This window comes from Theropithecus gelada, chromosome 10 (assembly GCF_003255815.1).
Source record: "Theropithecus gelada isolate Dixy chromosome 10, Tgel_1.0, whole genome shotgun sequence".
Taxonomy (NCBI): Eukaryota; Metazoa; Chordata; class Mammalia; order Primates; family Cercopithecidae; genus Theropithecus; species Theropithecus gelada.
This window is the reverse complement of record NC_037678.1, coordinates 80,884,833-80,903,472: the sequence shown is the minus strand read 5'-3', so window position 1 is coordinate 80,903,472 and position 18,640 is coordinate 80,884,833. Positions and strand designations below refer to the sequence as shown.

The following is an 18,640-nucleotide window of genomic DNA, read 5'->3' as shown; positions in this document are numbered from 1 at the left end:
AGGATTTGCTTATGATCATTTAACGGCCACGCCTGAAATCTTCATCCACCTATTCAATGTGTTGTCTCTGTGGGACCTGGAGGCTTGTTCATGCCTATGGAATTATCTGTTAAGAGTTCATGGGGCCTGGCACAGTGGCTCCTGTCCTAGCACTTTGGGAGGCTGAGGCAGGCAGATCACCTGAGGTCAGGAGTAGTTCAAGACCAGGCTGGCCAACATGATGAAACCGCATCTCTAAAAATACAAAACCCCATCTACTAAAAATACAAAAATTAGCCGGGCATGATGGTGGGCACCTGTAATCCCAGCTACTTGGGATACTGAGGCAGGAGAATCTCTTGGACCCGGGAGGCAGAGGTTGCAGTGAGCTGAGATTGTGCCACTGCACTCTAGGCTGGGCGACAGAGCAAGACACCATCTCAAAAAAAAAAAAAAAAGAATGTCAAAAAGGAAGACTGCACTCCAGCCTGGGTGACAGAGCGAGACTCCATCTCAAAGAATAAACAAATAAATAAATAAATAAATAGAGTTCCTGGAAGTGCATTTGCATGAATAACCAAAAAGCTGGCAAATAGTGATTTCTTTCCTTTCACTTATATTTGGTTCCTGTCATATTCTCGGTGCCAAGCGCCTTTGTTCTGGGAGTCAGATCCCAAAGACTTCCTTCCCTTGTCTGCAGATTTTTTCAGATATGGGCTGGAGCACGTGCACTGTTTCATTAAAGCACAAGGGAGCTGCCTCTCTTGAGCATTTCAAAGATGTTCTTAAACCTGTCTTGTTCCTTAAATGTTATTTCCTTTCCAGAATGAATGAAGAACAGATAGCTACTGTCTGTCTGTCAGTTCTGAGAGCTCTCTCCTACCTTCATAACCAAGGAGTGATTCACAGGGACATAAAAAGTGACTCCATCCTCCTGACAAGTGATGGCCGGGTAAGATGTTCATGTTTGGGCCCTTCATAGTTTTTCTTGTCACTCTATCTGTCATGGGCATAATTTTTTAGAAACACTTTTTTGTAACTCTAATTTTTCTGAGTCACAAGTCACCCACTTCTCTTCCCAGAAGGCTTACAAAAAGAAATTACCATCCCTTCCTCTGTGTCACCTTGTTAGTCAGAATTGCCTGACTTTGATGGATAATTTGCCTCCTTAACAATGAGTATAGGAAGTAATGGAAACTATGGCTATTTCTTTTCCTTTCTGCCACATCCATTTTTGTTGGAGGAGAAGAGCTGACTCTTCTAGGGGTGCATCCAGCCTATTCACATGAATACAAGTGTCCACAGTACCTTCCAGAGCCCCTGCAGGTAACAGATGATCAACTCCACTTGGGTAATTTGAGGATGGTGTAATAAAGGACAGTTTACAAAAACGTAGGCAGGTATAGAAAAATCATAAGGAATAGTGTATGAGAATTAGTTCAGTACTTTAGAATGGAACATTACTCCTACTACCCCATGCCTGAAGCGGTGAGGTGAGGTCCTGACTACTAGAATCTGGAAATGGAGATTGCTGTAGATTTCGGGGCTGCCTGACGGGAGCTCTGATCTTTGGTAGAAGCCAAACCAAGATGAACCTGCAGGATGAGAGCTGAGAGAATAAATCCTCCAACCTCACTCTTCCTCCTTCTAGTTTCCTACTGATGCTCCCTATTGACTGGAATTAGCTAGGAGCCAAAATGCAATCAATATAGGTTAGTTTCCTAAGACTTAGAGGACGGAGGAAAATGGATCCAGAAGGACAAATAGTGGATGTTTATCACACTAGCATACCTGAAGGCCCAGATTTCTGTATTTCATATCACCGCAACCTGCACAAGGGATTCTGCTGAAACTCATCAGCCACCCCCGGGCAGAGAGCATGGAATATAACAGCCAAGGAAATAACCAGTTTACATTCCAAGGAAGGCTTAGTTAAATGGAAGAGTTTCAAAGCATAGCTCTAAACCTTTAGGGTCTTTTGAGTCCCCTGAAACTCCCACCGGAGGCAGTGGCCTTGGCATGAATGGAGCCAACCATTCCTTTGATGTTCCTCTCTTTTACACCCAGCAACCCCTGCCATATGGAAAATGTTTATGTCATATCAGAAATTGCCCAGGAATGATCAGAGGGCAGCCAGAAGAAACTAACCAAGCACTTTGGCTTTTCTTTCTTGTTGTTTTAAAAAGATTGTAAATATTATTGTAGAAAATTTAGTAAACTCAAAAAAGTATAGAGGATAAAACAATGATCACTCCTAATCCCATTACCTATTTTTCCCATATTTCCATGTACCTGTATATACAATTTACAAACTTGGGATTGTATTCAATGGGGAGTTTTAAGACTTGCTTTTCACATTGCTCTAACCATTGCATTGCTTCTCTTAAGAAAGAAGGGTACAGTAGCATGTATCAGTCAGGTTTTGCTACATCCACTCAAAGTGACTTAAAACAATCACCATTTATTTGCTCACAAATCTGTAAGCCACCGTTTGGGCTGACTCTACTGGGACGACTCGTCCCTGCACCAGCTCATCTCTGCATCATGTGACATCAGCTAAGCTCTCTCTTACATTGTGATCAGCCTATGCTGATGGCCTTACTCATTTGCTTGGCAGTCAGCTGGCTCTCAGCAGGGACAGTGGAGGTAACAGGGCCAAGTATCACTCATCTCCCAGAGTCACCTGGACTTATTCACATGGTACCTGTGGCAAAGTTCCCAAGGGCACCAAAAGAGGCAAACCCTGATGTGTAGGCCCTTTTAAATCTTCTGCTTATATTATATTTACTGAATATCTAAGACCATACTCAAGGGGTGGGGATATAGACTCTCCCTCTTGATAGGAGAAGATGCAAAGTCACGTTGCACAGGGATGTGGATACAGGGAGAAGACTGCATGCATTTTTTCTCAGTCTCCCATATAAGTGGGGCAGCTATGAGAAAAGATCAAGAATCCTCCCTGTCCAGACTCAGGAAAGCTCCTATGCAAGGCTCCACGGTGTCAGAATGCAATTTGCAAAGCATTAAAATGGTCTACCAGAGCAATTTCAAGCCAGACTTTCTTTCCTTGTTTCTAGAAATTTATGTTACAGGCTTCCTTGCTGTAAGAACATATCCAGTATCAAAATCCAGTATCAAAATGAGAGTAAGATAAGAAGTCATTGTTTAATCAACTTACTTAAAGATCACCCCTCCCGTCAATGTACAAGATTCTTAAATCATTCAGTTGTCCTTCTCAAGAGCAGAACCTTTGTCTCGAACACCTCCTGCACCTTTGTCTCGAACACCTCCAGCAAAGAGCTCATATAAATAGGCACATTGTAGGTGCTTTTAGTCCTTATTGGTTTGTTCCCTCATTCATTTACTGAATATTTGCTGAATGTCTACTACGTGTAACAGACAGTTCTAAATCTTAGGGATGAACAAAGCAAAATCACTTCCTCTAGTAAGCTTATTTGTGGGCTGGGAATGTGATAATAAACAAACAGATAAATAAACAAACAAAATCCCCACCAAACAAGGGTTGATAAGTACTAAGTGTCCTAGGATTAATTTAGGCATAGTAAGGAGAATGGGGAGTGATGGGAGGGGTGGGGCTCTATTATGGAGGCTGATCAGAAGATCCCTCTGATGTGGTGGCATTACAGCAGACACATGGGGGACTGGACCCTGTGGCTGCCAGAAACAGGAGCATTCCAGACAAAGGAAGCAACAGCATGTTGAGTGGATCTTGTGCCTCTTGGCCATTTTGTCCAGAGTTTACCCATTCATGTTCAGAACAGTGCATCTTATTGGGTCCAGTGGTTTCTCCAGTGTCTGTAGGAAAAGGAAACTTTTCTTTTAAAAGAGAGCAGAAATGGAGTATGGCTACTCCAAGAAAAGGCTGAGAGTACGTTTTTATACTAGTCTATTAGTGTACAACATTATATAGTAGAGACACTTTTTCAATTATCTATCGCTATTATAACGAAGCATCTCAACATTTAGAGTCTTAAGTCAACAGTCACTTTAGCATTGTCTCTTACAGATCCAAGAGTTGGCTAAGCTCAGGAAAACAGTGCTGCTCTGACTTGTGGTTAGGTAATGCCTGGGGCCAGAGTCATCTGGAAGTTATCCTCACTCACATGTCAGGTAGTCAGTCCAGGCAGGCCAGTGGGAGCTGTTACCAGAACACTTACAACGTGGCCTCCCCATGTGGCTTGAGCTTCCTCATGGCATGGCAGCTGGGTTCCAAGAGTGTGTCCCAAGAAAACGAGGTGGAAGTGCATGGCATTTTTATAACCTAGCCTCAGAATCATATGACATCACTTTCACCATGGTCACAAGCCCTTCCAGATTCAGCGAGGAGGAGTATAGAATCCTCCTCAGTGTGAGAAAAATTAAGTCATATTGTAAGAAGAGCTCATGGGATGGGCAAAATTATTGTTGGCATTTTTGGAAAATACTGTCTGCCACACAAGATTTATTAGGTTCTCTTCCTGTTTGGAGATGTTCAACATCATTAGCCTTTGAGAAATGCAAATTAAAACTACAATGAGCTATCACTGCACACATATAAGAATGACAAAATGAAAAATAGTGATAACAACACTCATTCATACACTGCTCATAGGAATTTAAAATGGCATAGCCACTCAGGAAAATACTTTGGCATTTCTTTTTCAAAATTAAAAATGGACTTGCCATATGACCAGCACTTGCACTCTTAGGCATTTATCCAGAGAAACGGAAACTTATTTTCCCACAGAAACATGTACACAAATGTTTATAACAGTTTTCTTCATAATAGCTCCAAAGCGGAAACTACCTAAATGTCCTTCAAAGGGCAAATGGTTACACAAACAGTATTAATATATCATGGAATACCACTCAACAATAAAAACAAACAATTGATACACACTAGAACTTGGATGAACCTCAGGAAAATTACACTGAGTGAGAAAACACCAATCTCAAAAGGAAACACACTCTAAGATTCCATATATATATATGTGTGTGTGTGTGTGTGTGTGTGTGTGTGTATTCATGAAATAACATAATTATAGAAATACACAGCAGATGAGTGTTTGGCAGGGATTCAGGGTTGTGGGAATGTGTCTATAAAGAATAGCACCAGGGAGTCCTGTGCTGATGGTAAAGTTGGGTATATTGATTTTGGTGGTGGTTATAGTAGGTTGGTGCAGAATCAATTGTCATTACTTTTAATAGCAAAAACCACAATGACTGTTGCACTGTTCTACACAGTCTCCCAGACTTTCTCAGCAAGATCAAGTTCTAGTTGCCCACCATAGTAACTCTTCAGGTAACTAGCCTCCTCCTGGTTAGTTGACTAGTTGGCAACACGTGATAAAATTTCCGAGTATACTTATATACACTACACACACAATGAATTCATTTGTAACTAATGAAATTTGAGTAAGTTCTATAAATTGTACCTAATCAATTTATTGGTGTTGATATTTTACTGTAGCCATGTAAGATGCTAATGCTAGGGAGAGATGGGTGCACATTGCCACTTCCTGTGGTTTTATCATTATTTAAAAATTTTAAAAGTTGGCTGGGCATGGTGGCTCACATCTGTAATCCCAGCACTTTGGGAGGCTAAGACAAGAGGATTGCTTGAGCCCAGGAGTTCAAGACCAACCTGGGAAACATATTGAAGTCCCATCTCATCTCTACAAGAAAACTAAAAAATTAGCTGGATGTGGTGGCACTTATCTGTAGTCCTAGCTACTTTGGAGGCTGAGGCAGGAGGATTGCTTGGGCCCTAGAGTTTGAGGCTGCAGTGAGCCAAGATCATTCCACTGCACTCCAGCCTGAGTGACAAAGTGAACCCTGTCTCCAAAAAAAATTAAAAATTTTTAAAAAATTTTAAAAGTTAGGAAAAATGACTGAGAATTGCTTGGGTTTGGCTCAAGCCTGTAATCCCAGCACTTTGGGAGGCCGAGGCGGGTGGATCACGAGGTCAGGAGATCGAGACCATCCTGGCTAACATGGTGAAACCCCGTCTCTACTAAAAATACAAAAAACTAGCCGGGCGTGGTGGCGGGCGCCTGTAGTCCCAGCTACTCGGAGGCTGAGGCGGGAGAATGGCGTGAACCCGGGAGGTGGAACTTGCAGTGAGCCGAGATCGCGCCACTGCACTGCAGCCTGGGCGACAGAGCGAGACTCCGTCTCAAAAAAAAAAAAAAAAAAAGAATGAATACTTTCTGTCCTCTCAAAAGACTAGACAAATTATCTTCTATCAAGTAAAAGTAAATCATTCAATTATTATCTATGACATAAATAATATCTAACGAGTCACTAATTTGTGTTAAGAAGGGAGAATGTGGTGTTTGGGATTTGAAAGAGGAAAATAAATATATTTCATAGAGTGGCTTAGGAATTAATAATGTAATTTGTGTAAAACCTTCAGAAGTATACCAGGTACAAGGTAGATGCTAAGTCAGAAGGCATTTCTTCTGCTCTTGTAATTAAGTGTTGTGTAGAATCATCATGACCTTTCCTTGGCCTAGGGCCAACATTTGATAAATGAATTACTTAGGGGCCAGTAAGCAGTGAGTGACTGACTTTTGACAAATTCATTGGCCGGAATTCAAACCCATGACCTACTAAGTCCAATAAGTTTATGGAAAAGAGATGCACACAAGTGATCTTTATGATCTTTTTCTTTTTACTGTAAATTGATTGCCACAAATCAAAACTTGGAAGATGTCATATAAAATTTCAGATTCCTGTCTTCCTTGAAAAATCAAAGGGTCTGGCAACACTGTGCCTGGATTCACACATGGTGATAAGGGAAGTGGTATAAGAACGGTGAGTTGTACCATAGCAAATGACGTTGGTGCCCCGCCCAGATCTTCCTGGAACTTCCTATTCCAGCGATCATTAGCTTCACCTCCAAATACCACCATCTGCATCTTTATGCCTGAAGACATTTTCTGGCCACTGTTATCTGCTTTTTCCATAAAGTTCTCAAACTTTACTGAGCATCAGAACCTGCTGGAAAGCTTGGCAAGAAACAGATTCCTGGGCCCCACCCCCAGAGATTCTGGTTCACTCAGGCTACATGGTACCCAGGAAGCTGCATTCTAACAGGCTCTCAGGTGAGGCTGATGCTACACACGTTGTACATTGAGTGTCACTGCCTTATAAGGAAGCACTCAGAAACCAGGCACACAAGCAGCCCTCTTTTGCATTAGCCAAGACCCTAGAGCAGGCACAGAATTCTTTAGAGTGCATGCAATGTACAGAGCAAGGGTTTTTACATTCCGTCTTTAAACCTGTAGCTGCCCTGTGGATAGACTCTCTTTTTCCCACCCTCACTACCCCCAACCCTCCACCATTCTTTTATGGGGACCCTGACTCCTGGCCAGGACACATGAGAGATGGATAGGATCTCACATTTAAATAACAGCTTTGAGCTCTTAACTAAAGTTCCTTGTGTAACAAGCTACATTTTCTCATTTTAGGGGGCGGACAACATACTAGCGGTAGTTCCTTAGCCTAACTGCATTAGTGAGACGAAGGTGGTTTCCTAAGCAGCCCAGTTGCACAATTCTACCCAAAGTAAGGCTCAGCTTAGCATCTATGTGATTTGCTTTTAAGATCTGCCCACAGTGCTTTATTATGCTCATTACTTGAGTTCTCATTATCTACTTGCAGATTTATTTGGGCAAATGTTGTGTGCAATTATGTTCTTTTAGAAAATTGTCCCTTTTATGTACTTGGATGAGTAAAGAATCATGCAAAAGCACTTATACTCCTACAGCAGAAGAACAGGCCTCACTTTCAAGTGTCGAGTTTCAATTGCTCATCTCACATTTTGTCAGGGAGATGGTTATTAGGATGCCAGATTTTGAGGGGTTTGGATATTTTTCAAGTCAGCAAAGAGAAACCCACACTAGAGATGTTGAAATTTAAAACTGCCAATAGCAAAATGCTGATACATTCACCTCCTTAACCATGCAGGTTTCTTAAATTTATAGGCAAACAAAATTGATTGGAACGTTTGTTCCTCCTCTACTCTCTGTGTATTGGGGTTGCAAATTTACTCACACCCTAGTTTTGGAAATACACACACACACACACACACACACACCCCCCCCACAATTATAGTTTCTATATTTCCTAAAACTAACCCAGACTTCTTCACAGAGTCCTACTGGCTAGATTTTTTTCAAAAACATCTATTTTAATTCAATGCATTAAATTTAGTTGGCTTGAATAATTTGAACATTGTCTATCAAAGTTCAACTACATTATTGAGAAGTATAAATGATACCTTTATAAACTCAGCCTTTCAGATTTAACCACCACCTACTCCCTCCTCTCCTCTCCACCACCACTTATTCCCAAGATGGAACGCGGGTGAAGGAGAGACAAGCATGGCTCATGGAACCTCAGGGTGAAGGAGATAAGAAGCATCTTCTTGTCCTTTCCCCTCCCTGCCTTGCTGTCATTGGACTCTCCTGCTACCTGGACTGGTGACCAGGTAGCAGGATTGACTGGTCCTATCGGTGGCTGGGCTGTCCAGGGGCACGCCTCTGCTCTACTTCACAGTCACAACCTCTTCACTCATGGGTTGAAAGGTGCCCTGCAGGCTGCCTCCTTGTCCCGACCACAGGCTTGTGCCAGACCCTTCCCATTCCCTCACTGAGATTTAGAGGAACTTCTGAACCCCTGCACATCCCACACAGGCCATGGAAGCCAGTAGCATTGCCGCAAGCTCATGTCCACCCACACTATTGTACCGTGTCTCCATGGAGTACATTTTACATGCTGGTATAAAATGAAACAATATCTGAGACATGTGTCAATCAATTTAGAAGTTTATTTTGCCAAGGTTAAGGACATGTCCAGAAGAAAAACAAAAAACAAAAACATGGATTCGTAGAAACTGTGGTCTGTGCCTTTCTCCAAAGATGAATTTGAGGGAAAGGGGAAACGTGGGCTGGAGGGGAAAGAGGGAGGGTATGGTCATCCACTTGTTGCAAGAGAAAAGGAGCAGGTGGGAGAACTGTCAATTATGTATTGATCTCATGCTCAGCAAATCGGAACTTTACAGAATATAATGTGAACATAGAGTCACTACCTGTGAAGATATTTACATATGACCTGTAGCTGTCTACTTAGAAACAAAACAGAAAGCAACTTCTCGCAGGACTCAACTTTTAGTTTAATTTTTCTTCTTGGCAGAGTGAACTGGGGTCCTGAGTTTTTAATTTTCCTTTCACACTGGGTGTGGCCAAGGCTGGTGTTCAGTCAGTTTTACTAGCATGTCTACACCCATTTTTAAAATATTGCAAGCTTTTCATGCTAATTGGTTGACAGTCACTGCTTTAAGTCCTTAGACTATCCCCCATCACTCCAGCCACTTCCCAAGACCCTCCTCACCTCATTAAAAATGGTAATCCTTCCCAGGGTAACTTTAGGACTTTGCTTGACTTTCTATCTAGGTTCCAATTGGCCTACATTAATCTGGTTATTGAATATTTTGAATATGACCTCTGAACCCATGCTTGTGGGGCTTCTCCTCTCCCTTATTTGTATGGGAATATATGCAACACAGATATTTCCAAAGCCCACCACCATCTGCTTGGAGTGAAGAAAAGTGGTATATCATAAGGAGGTCAGGACCTCACATAGGCAACATCACTCCTCTTTCTCCCCATCTGTAAATTATCGCAGACTACAAGGGGTGGACTGTAGGATGTTTACTTCTATGCATTATTGACTCCTCTTGTAATAGGGCACCAAGGATTATGGACCAGGTATCACGACTGCGAGACCCTCTTTTTCATACACATGTGGAATTCTATGATCTGAGTCCTCTGGGATTGATTCTTATTAAGAAATTGTGAATATCACCTCTCTACTAAACCAGCTTTCTCCAGCATTTCTTTGGGCATAATCTAATCCCTTCCAATTCAAATCATACCACCATTGGTCCAAATCACTGGCCTTAAGACGATTAGTGAGAATATCATGAAGAAGGAAATAAAAAAATCACATTAATAATTTCCAAAATGTTACTTTCATTTAATCTGTGTTCCAACTTTTATTCTAGCAAGAGCTATCTTCAGTATGCTTCAGACGTTTTCAGAAAGAGCTTCAGTGTGTCTTCTGTCACCCGGTGTACTATTATGTACGTGTGTCAATATAAAATAAATCTAGTAGCATGTGTTTTCTGAGTTTCTACTGTTTGTTTGCTCAGCTCTTAAGGAACACAGTAAGGCTCTGCAATCAGAAAGCAGAGTTGTCGTCCCCAAGGAATGTCATCTCTAGCTAGAGGCGGAAAATCAGCACCAGAAAACAGTTCAGGATTGAGTGCTTGCCAAATTCTCTGAATTTGGAAAGGAGAGAGATCAACATGGGCTCCTGAGAAGAGTTCTGGAGAATATTAGATTTGATAAAGCCCTTGATGTATGCCTAAGAGTTGAATATGCAAGGAAAAAATCATCAACGAAAACTCAGAGTTGGGAATGGACCGTAAGGTGACCACCTCTTTCTGATTTGCACAGAACTTTCTGAGTTTTAGCACTGGAAATCCTACATTCTAGGAACAGCCCTGGTCCCTAAGAATGGTTTTAGTGTGTGCAGAAAGCCATGAGGAATGAGGTTGGCTATGTGAAAAGGCACCAGATTACAGAGGACTTTAAAAGCTGTTCAGGTGGACTGTAGTGTGTTTAGCTCAGCAGTAGGAAGACGGTGTGGTGAAAATGTTAAGGCTTTTGTCAGAATGCTAAAGAGATTAGACTCTGTGCAAACAAACGCCTCTTCATCCCCACCTGTCTGTGTGACCTCCTTCCTCTTCTGTTTCTTGGCTGAACTGTGATCTCCTATGACTCAAACTATAATATGTACACCAATGGCCTGGGGATCTTGTTAAAGTGGAAACTGTGACTTCAGCAGGTTTGTGATGGGGCCTGAGGTTCTGCAAATCTAACAAGCTCCCAGGTGACATTGCAGCTGCTGCTATTGATGAAGATGATGCTTTAAATAGCAAGACCCTGGATCCTGTCCCATCGCTCCTACAGGGATGCTTTAAAAACCCTATCATCAGTTACCCTCACTCTCTCCTCTTTCTTCAACATCTACCACTCCAGTAACTCCCTTCTTTCAGCCTGTATCTTTGCTCTTCAGTACAGAGTGGTGATTAAATTCCTGAATCCTGGCTCTTTCCATTACTAGCTCTGTATCCTTGGCAAAGTGGCCTAAGCACTTCTGTGTTTTGGCGTACTTCTCTGGAAAATGGAGATAATAATATTTCCTACCTTGTTAGTTTCTTGGGAGCAGTCAAATGAGATAATACATGTGAAGTGTTTATAGTGTTACCTGGCAGGTAGTAAGAGCTCAGTGAGTGTATTCGTTTCCCAGGATTGCTATAACAAATTGCTACCAATTGAGTGGCATTTTCTTCTCTCTGCATGAAATGTATTCTCAAGGTTCAAAAGTCCAGAGGTCCAAAATCAAGATGCAGGCAGTGTTGATTCCTTCTGGAGGCTCTGAGGAAGAAGCTTTATATACCTTTCTCCTGATTTCTGGTGGTTGTGGCAATCCTCAGTGTTGCTTGGCTTGTAAACTCATCCCTCCAGTCTCTGCTTTACCTTCACATGGTCTTCTTATCTATGTGTCTGTGTGTCCTCTCCTATTTCTATATCAGTCATGGGATTTAGGGCCTGTCCCCAATCCAGTATGACTTCACCTTCACTAATTAGACCTGCAAAGACTCTTTTCCAAATAAGATCACATTCTGTGGTTTGGATGGATGTGAATTCTGGGAGACATTCAATCCACTCTAGAGAATAGTGATAATTATCATTGTCATCATTATCATATTCACCACATTTGTAACTGCTGGATGTCTTCTATCTGTAAAATACATCTCATTTCTTGAAAAGCAGTCCAACTGAGATCTACATGACTACTCTCTGGATTCCACCCTGACTCAACCTGAAACTAGAGGCTACTAGGGATGCCCTCATTGCCGAGCACAACAGTGACTCTCAGTTCTTACCTGGTTTCATCCCCCTGTTGTGTCCTAGCTGCTGCTATCCCCACCTTGGCTTTCCCAATTTATTCTCCATTGTTTCTGATTTCTTGATATCTTTCTCTTCAGTCTCCAGTAATGCTTCAATTTCAATCACCCCAGGTGCCCAGTATTTCGTATTTGACTGTCTTGTTTTCTCATGCTATGGCCCTTCAAGGGTTTGACTACCACTCATATCCCAAGGACCCTCACATCAGTGCCCTAGCAATGGTGTTGCCCAGATCTTGGTAGTACTGGGAGGTCAAAACTCATTGCATGATAAACCTAAAGTGTGTACATTTCACTCTGTATAAATTTTTAAACTGTTAAAAAAAAAACACACATTGAACTCCAGTTAATGCTCAATTAGGAGTGAGGTGTACTGCTGTCAGCAATTCAGTTTGAAATGCATCAAAAATTAGATGATTAGATGGATGGAGAGAGAGATAGGTGTATGATAAAGCCCACACAGCAAAACATTAATAATTATAGAATCTACTCATGCATATAGGGATGTTCACTCTGTAATTCTTTCAGCTTTGCTGTATGTTTGGAAATTACCATAATAACATGTGTGGCAGGGGGAATCTTGTCTTTGGTTCAGACCTCCCTGCTGAATCCTGATCTTTATAATATATTAATGCACTTGTTCTTCATTTGCAGAGGCCTCTTTCACTTCTTATGATTAAGGCTCGTCAATTCATGCAACAATTTTGATTTTGAAAACCTATCATGGGCAAAGCACTATCGTGGGTCCTGAAGCTACAGAGATAGTTTTTTTTAAACTCTAACCAGGAAGATTTGGAGCGAGATAGAGAGAAGAGTCAAGGATGATTTTCGTGGATAGATGTTGGTGGATGTTGGTGTCATTCACTAGAACAGGATTGATGGAAAAGGGGTCAGGTTTTGGAGCAGAGAGAGGGATGCTGAGTTTGGAAGTACTTGTGGTCATCCATATAGAAATATACACTAGTTGGAAATACAGGTTTTGAATGCAGGAGAGAGGTCTGAACTAAGCATAGGAAGAAAAAGAGTATCCAGTAAGAGAAAGAATCTAAGAAGAGAAGATGTGAGAGAGGAACCCAGAACCCTAGGGAACCCCAATATTTAAGAGGTGGATGGCAGAGGTAGAGCCAGGGAAAAAAAAGGTTGAAAGAGGAAGTTCGGGGAGGTGTGAAGAGAATTAAGAGAGAATTCATACCTTGGAGACTGTACTATTGATTTAAAAAATTTTTTTAACTTCAAATGGTCATTCTGAACCATTGTTTTCTTTTGTGTTCTATTATCACCAACAACTCTAAGTGGCTCTTTGATATCTCTTTCATAAGGCTGTTTGAAGTTCAAACCAGGTCATCATGACTAGAAATTAAGGTTTCCAGAAATAAACTGAATCCTGGTCATCTAGAATTCATAAACCAGTAGGGTGCCTAACTGTGCAGTATGTTCTTAAGAGTACATGAGCTCTGGGAAAGAAATTTCCAAGTCTTTTTTTTCTCCTCGATGATATCTAAGGTAAATAACATGTATATACACTGAGCCCTTCGGATGACCACCTTAAACCCCTTACAACCAAGTGCTGACACCCGGTTTCTATGCCTATGTTTCCACTTCCATTGATGTTCACCTTGGTAGCTTCAACTGTCATGGACAAAGGATCAAACCAAAAAGGGAAGGTGATCCAATACTAAAAGTGACATTTCCACATCCTGAGTAAACAAAGGCCTTGCAATATTTCAAATATAGAAAAGAGATGGTTCTTTGATTTGCCTCATGGTACATAGAAATCTGAATGTGCTCAACTCAAAGGAACCTAAATTTTATCAGTTTGTTCAAAATTCACATTGAGAATAGCAATTTACGTATATGAAAGCATCATCTGTTATATTACATTAAACTTGTGGGCTTGGGATGTAACAAATTTGTTGTTTCTGGTGTATTTAATTTGTAAAGTTTTGTGTTTTTGTTTCATCATTTTATAGAAGGAATGTAAGCAGCAGGAATTTAGACATTTGGAAGTTGATCCTGGTGGGCCCAGGAGAAGTTTCTCTGTTAAAATGGACCATGCCTTTCCAATAAAAGGGTCTGACAGTCCCTCCCCTTATATGACCAAGGCCTGTTGATGAGACTGTTTTGTTTGAAATTTGAAACTCTCTATGTTTGTATTTTCATGTCTAGCAGACATTGTTTTAAAATTGCTAGTTTGTTGCATTCCTTTCCTTTTCAGATCAAGTTATCTGATTTTGGTTTCTGTGCTCAAGTTTCCAAAGAGGTGCCGAAGAGGAAATCATTGGTTGGCACTCCCTACTGGATGGCCCCTGAGGTGATTTCTAGGCTACCTTATGGGACAGAGGTAAGGGGGTCACAGTCATAGTCAGGAGTGGCAGGACTGGGACAGGCACAGGGTTCTGAGATAGTTGGTGACCACAGGATGGGGACAATGACTTTTGACTCCACATTGGATCCCCACTCACTAGAGGAGGCACAGATGTAGGCTATGGCAGGAGGGAGCCTGCCCACCCCTGGGGTAGATCACTGCAGTATTTATCCAAGGGCTCTTTATTGCAGTCCTACAGTGGACACTGTGGGGAAGTAACTCCAACTCTGATCCCACTCTCAGTAGCAGGCACACACAAAGCAAGGCAATGCAACTTGCAAAGTGACTGGAGACATGCAGATGAGCAGGCATGAGGATTCAGAGGAAGGAAAGAGGATCAAAGAAAGTACCACAAAACAGAGGTGATATTTAAATGAGCAACTGTTTTCAACACAGTTTACATCTCACAGTGAAGGACCTACACAGTGTTTTCTTATAGGAAAAAAACAATACGTGACTCATAGTAAAAAACGTGGCACAATTTCTGTTCCCACTGGAATGAAAATAATCACTCATAATCTTTTAAGGGGTAGGGCCTGGAAGTGTAAAAATGCAGGGTCAGAGGGAGTAGAGGAAGGGCCTTCTTGGGAGGTAATAGCATGGGTGGACGCTCAGAGGCACATAAGGCTACATACAGGTGGAAGCCAAAGGGTATGCTTCGGCTAGCCATAGGGTTTCCACACTTTGTAGTGTGGATGGTGATTCTGGGAGAAGAGAAGCATGAGAAGACATGGCAATGAACTAAGGACATCAGCATAAGTTATGGCAGAATCTTTCTCTTTCTCTTGTTTGCTTGACCTTGGATGAGTCCTCAACTTGTTTTTCTCACTGTGGTCCTGAGAGATAAATTCTCAGTGAAGGTCACTGCAAGGGGTGATAATAGCAATACATTCATCAGATAAGAGGTATAAAGAGGCCCTAACGGGGAAGTGAGTGGAACTGGGAGTTTATAGCACAGTGATGGCTCCTCATTGTCCTGACTTCCCATTCTTTACTAATTGCTTGTCATCTCTTCCTTTTCTTTTCTCCAATCCCTGAAAATGCTTTTGTAAAGCGAGGTTATGTGCATGCTGTTTTGAAATGATAATAAAAGGTAGGGGGAGGAAATCCCCAAGTAGGGGAGAAAAGAACTATTTTTAAATCTAATTAATAAAAGAATCAGAATATATTCTGCTTCCTGCAAGGTAGCCCTTTGCAGTTTGTTACAAATATGTCAAAACTTTCTTGTTTGTTTATGGTTTAAATACAACCTTCTTCTCCATTCTCATAGCATTAAACTGGAAGATTTTCTCATCTGCCCTAATAGACAGTTAACTACTAAAGTTTACAGAGTAAAAATCAAAGCGCTAAACTTTAGAACGTTAAGATATTCATTTATATCTGAAGGGTGGAACCCTCACTGAAGTTGTCCATAAAAGGCAAAGGTTGTTAGCAAAAACTCAGTTACCCAGCAGTTTAGCCTATAAATCTGTATTGTAAATGTTGAGAGGTTACAAATACCATATTCATTTGTGAATGAGTGTGAGCGTCTTGGGTTCTGTGGACGCACTTGACATTTCAGAATGTTCTCCTTGCCCGAGATAACCAGTGGGATGTGCCCAACAGGTGGACATCTGGTCCCTTGGGATCATGGTGATAGAAATGATCGATGGTGAGCCCCCCTACTTCAACGAGCCTCCCCTCCAGGCAATGCGGAGGATCCGGGACAGTTTACCTCCAAGAGTGAAGGACCTACACAAGGTGAGAAGCAGCAGCTATTGCTGAGGTGCAGAATGGTTTTTGGATTTTTCCGTCTCTCTCTGGTTTTTAAGACTGACTTACCACATCCAGCAGGGAGATCCTGGTTTATGGGCATGGGCTTTGGAACTAGTCACTTAGGTTTGAATCTCTGTTCTTCTATTCTTTTACTGGGCAAGTGACTCAGCCTTTCCTACCCCAGAGTTCCTCATGTATAAAATGGGTTACAATTGTCCTTTATCCCAAAGGTTTGGTTAGAAGAGTAAATCAGGTGCTCTATGCCATACTCGTTCATTCAGCATCTATTACATGCTGGGGACATCTAATAGCTTGGGACGTCACCATGCATGACCCCAGATTTTCTGACTCTGGGGTCTAGACTCTGCATTCTAGTTGGGGAAACAGATAATAAACCACAAACAAACAAATAAAATAATTTCAGAGTGTGGTACATACTATGAAAGAAAAACATACTGTGATGTGATGGAGTGTGCAGGAGAAGGGATTGAAAGCTGGTTGTGTGAGTCTGTTTTTACACTACTATAAAGAAATACCCAAGACTGAGTAATTTACGAATAAAAGAGGTTTAATTGACTCGCAGTTCCACATGGCTGGAGGGGCCTCAGGATACTTACAATCATGGCAGAAGGCGAAGGGAAAGCAAGGCATGTCTTACATGGTGCAGGAGAGAGAGAGAGAGCACAGGGGAAATGCCAGACACTTATAAAACTATCAGCTCTCATGAGAATTCCCTCACTATCTTGAGAATAGCATAGGGGAAACTGCCCCCATGACCCAGTTACCTTCTACCAAGTCCCTACCTTGATATGTGAGGATTACAATTTGAGATGAGATTTGGGTGGGGACACAGAGCCAAACCATATCACTGATTTAAGCTGAAGAGTGAAAGAAGCCATTTCTAGGGAGGGATCAACAAAGCTGGGACTTGAATAGGAAGAAGGTACAAGCCATGTAAAGATCTTGGAGAAAAAGGTCCCAGGCAGGGGGAGCATCAAGTGGAAAGGCCTTAAGCCAAGAAAGAAGGCCTATATTGCACAGCAAAGTGAGCAAGGGGAAAAAGGTAGGCCTTGTTGGAGAGATGGGCAGGAGCTAGATTGTACAGGGCAATGAAGGTCATGGTTAATACAATGCTTGTAAGAGACTCTAGTAGAGTCTTTCCTGTTTTCCAAGGATTGCCAGTTAGGACGAGCTCAGAAAATAATGATGCTTCATCCAAGAATCACCACTGTAGGAGCTGCGAGATTTCCACTCAGAGGATCATTTCTGTAGGACTACTACTATAAACACTGGCCCCATACACACCTTTCCTCCTATCTATTTTATGACAGTAAAAGAGAGTGTGTGGCTGCCTTTTGGAGGAGAATTATTTGCAATGGTAGTATCTCCTCCTTCCTCACCCCTAAATCTTAGGGAAGAGCCCCAGTGGAATCACTCATATAGGTTATGTGGACCTACAAAAACATAAACGACAACAAAAAAAAGAGATTGAAATTTTTACTGGATTGGACTAAGTTTAAATAATGAAAAGCAGCTGGGCGTGGTGGCTCACGCCTGTAGTCCCAGCACTTTGGGAGGCCGAGGTGGGCGGATCATGAGGTCAGGAGATCGAGACCATCTGGCTCATTCGGTGAAACCTCGTCTCTACTAAAAATACAAAAAATTAGCCAGGCGTGGTGGCGGGTGCCTGTAGTCCCAGCTACTCAGGAGGCTGAGGTAGGAGAATGGTGTGAACCCGGGAGGTGGAACTTGCAGTGAGCCAAGATTGCACCACTGCACTCCAGCCTGGGCGACAGAGTGAGACTACACCTCAAAAAAAAAAAAATTGACTAAAAATATATCATATGAAAATAGTCTCATACCCAATGAGATGAGTGCCAATGTTCTTTAAAACCATGTACAAGAATAACTTTAATCCTAATGGTTTCAAAAAACTGGAAACCAGCCCAAGGTTGTTTCCCAAATGGATAAGTAATGTGTGGTATAATTGGACAATGAATACTTCACAGTAATGTAAAAGATATAACTTTTGCCACACATCGGGGATGAATCTCACAGATACAACGCTGAGCGAAAGAAGCCAGACGGAGAAGAAATCAAATATATGACTCCATTTTGGTAAAGTACAAAAGTAAGCAAAACTAAGTTATGCTATTAGAAATTAAAATAATGACTATATCTTGATAGGAGTGGAAAGTAAATAGGGGTAAATGTATGTAAAAAATCCATTGAGCCATACGCTTAGTATTTGTGCAGGGGAACTTGAGCATGCTGGCACGTGCTTGTACTCCCAGCTACTCAGGAGGCTGAGGTGGGAGGATCACTTGAGCACAGGAGTTTGAGCCTGGGCAACATAGTGAGCCCTCATCTCTAAATATATACATAATGTAAGATATACCTTTAAAAAGTAAATTACAAGACCTTTAAAGAAAAATAATGAGATGTATTAGATATCCTTACAAGAGCTTGTTTCTCCTTTTTTTTTTTTTTTTTTTTTTTTT

The 18,640-nt window shown here is 41.7% G+C and overlaps 1 protein-coding gene across 3 annotated transcripts in view; it reads left to right on the top strand.

Annotated features, from left to right (window-relative positions):
• PAK5 (p21 (RAC1) activated kinase 5) overlaps window positions 1-18,640 on the top strand; it is a 302,429-nt gene that overhangs the window by 280,729 nt on the left and 3,060 nt on the right. For all 3 annotated transcript variants that reach the window (XM_025399265.1, XM_025399267.1, XM_025399266.1), the window contains 3 exons: window positions 805-931; window positions 14,235-14,360; window positions 15,990-16,124. In XM_025399265.1, coding sequence (XP_025255050.1) covers window positions 805-931; window positions 14,235-14,360; window positions 15,990-16,124 — 388 coding nt within the window. The remainder of the gene's footprint in view (window positions 1-804; window positions 932-14,234; window positions 14,361-15,989; window positions 16,125-18,640) is intronic.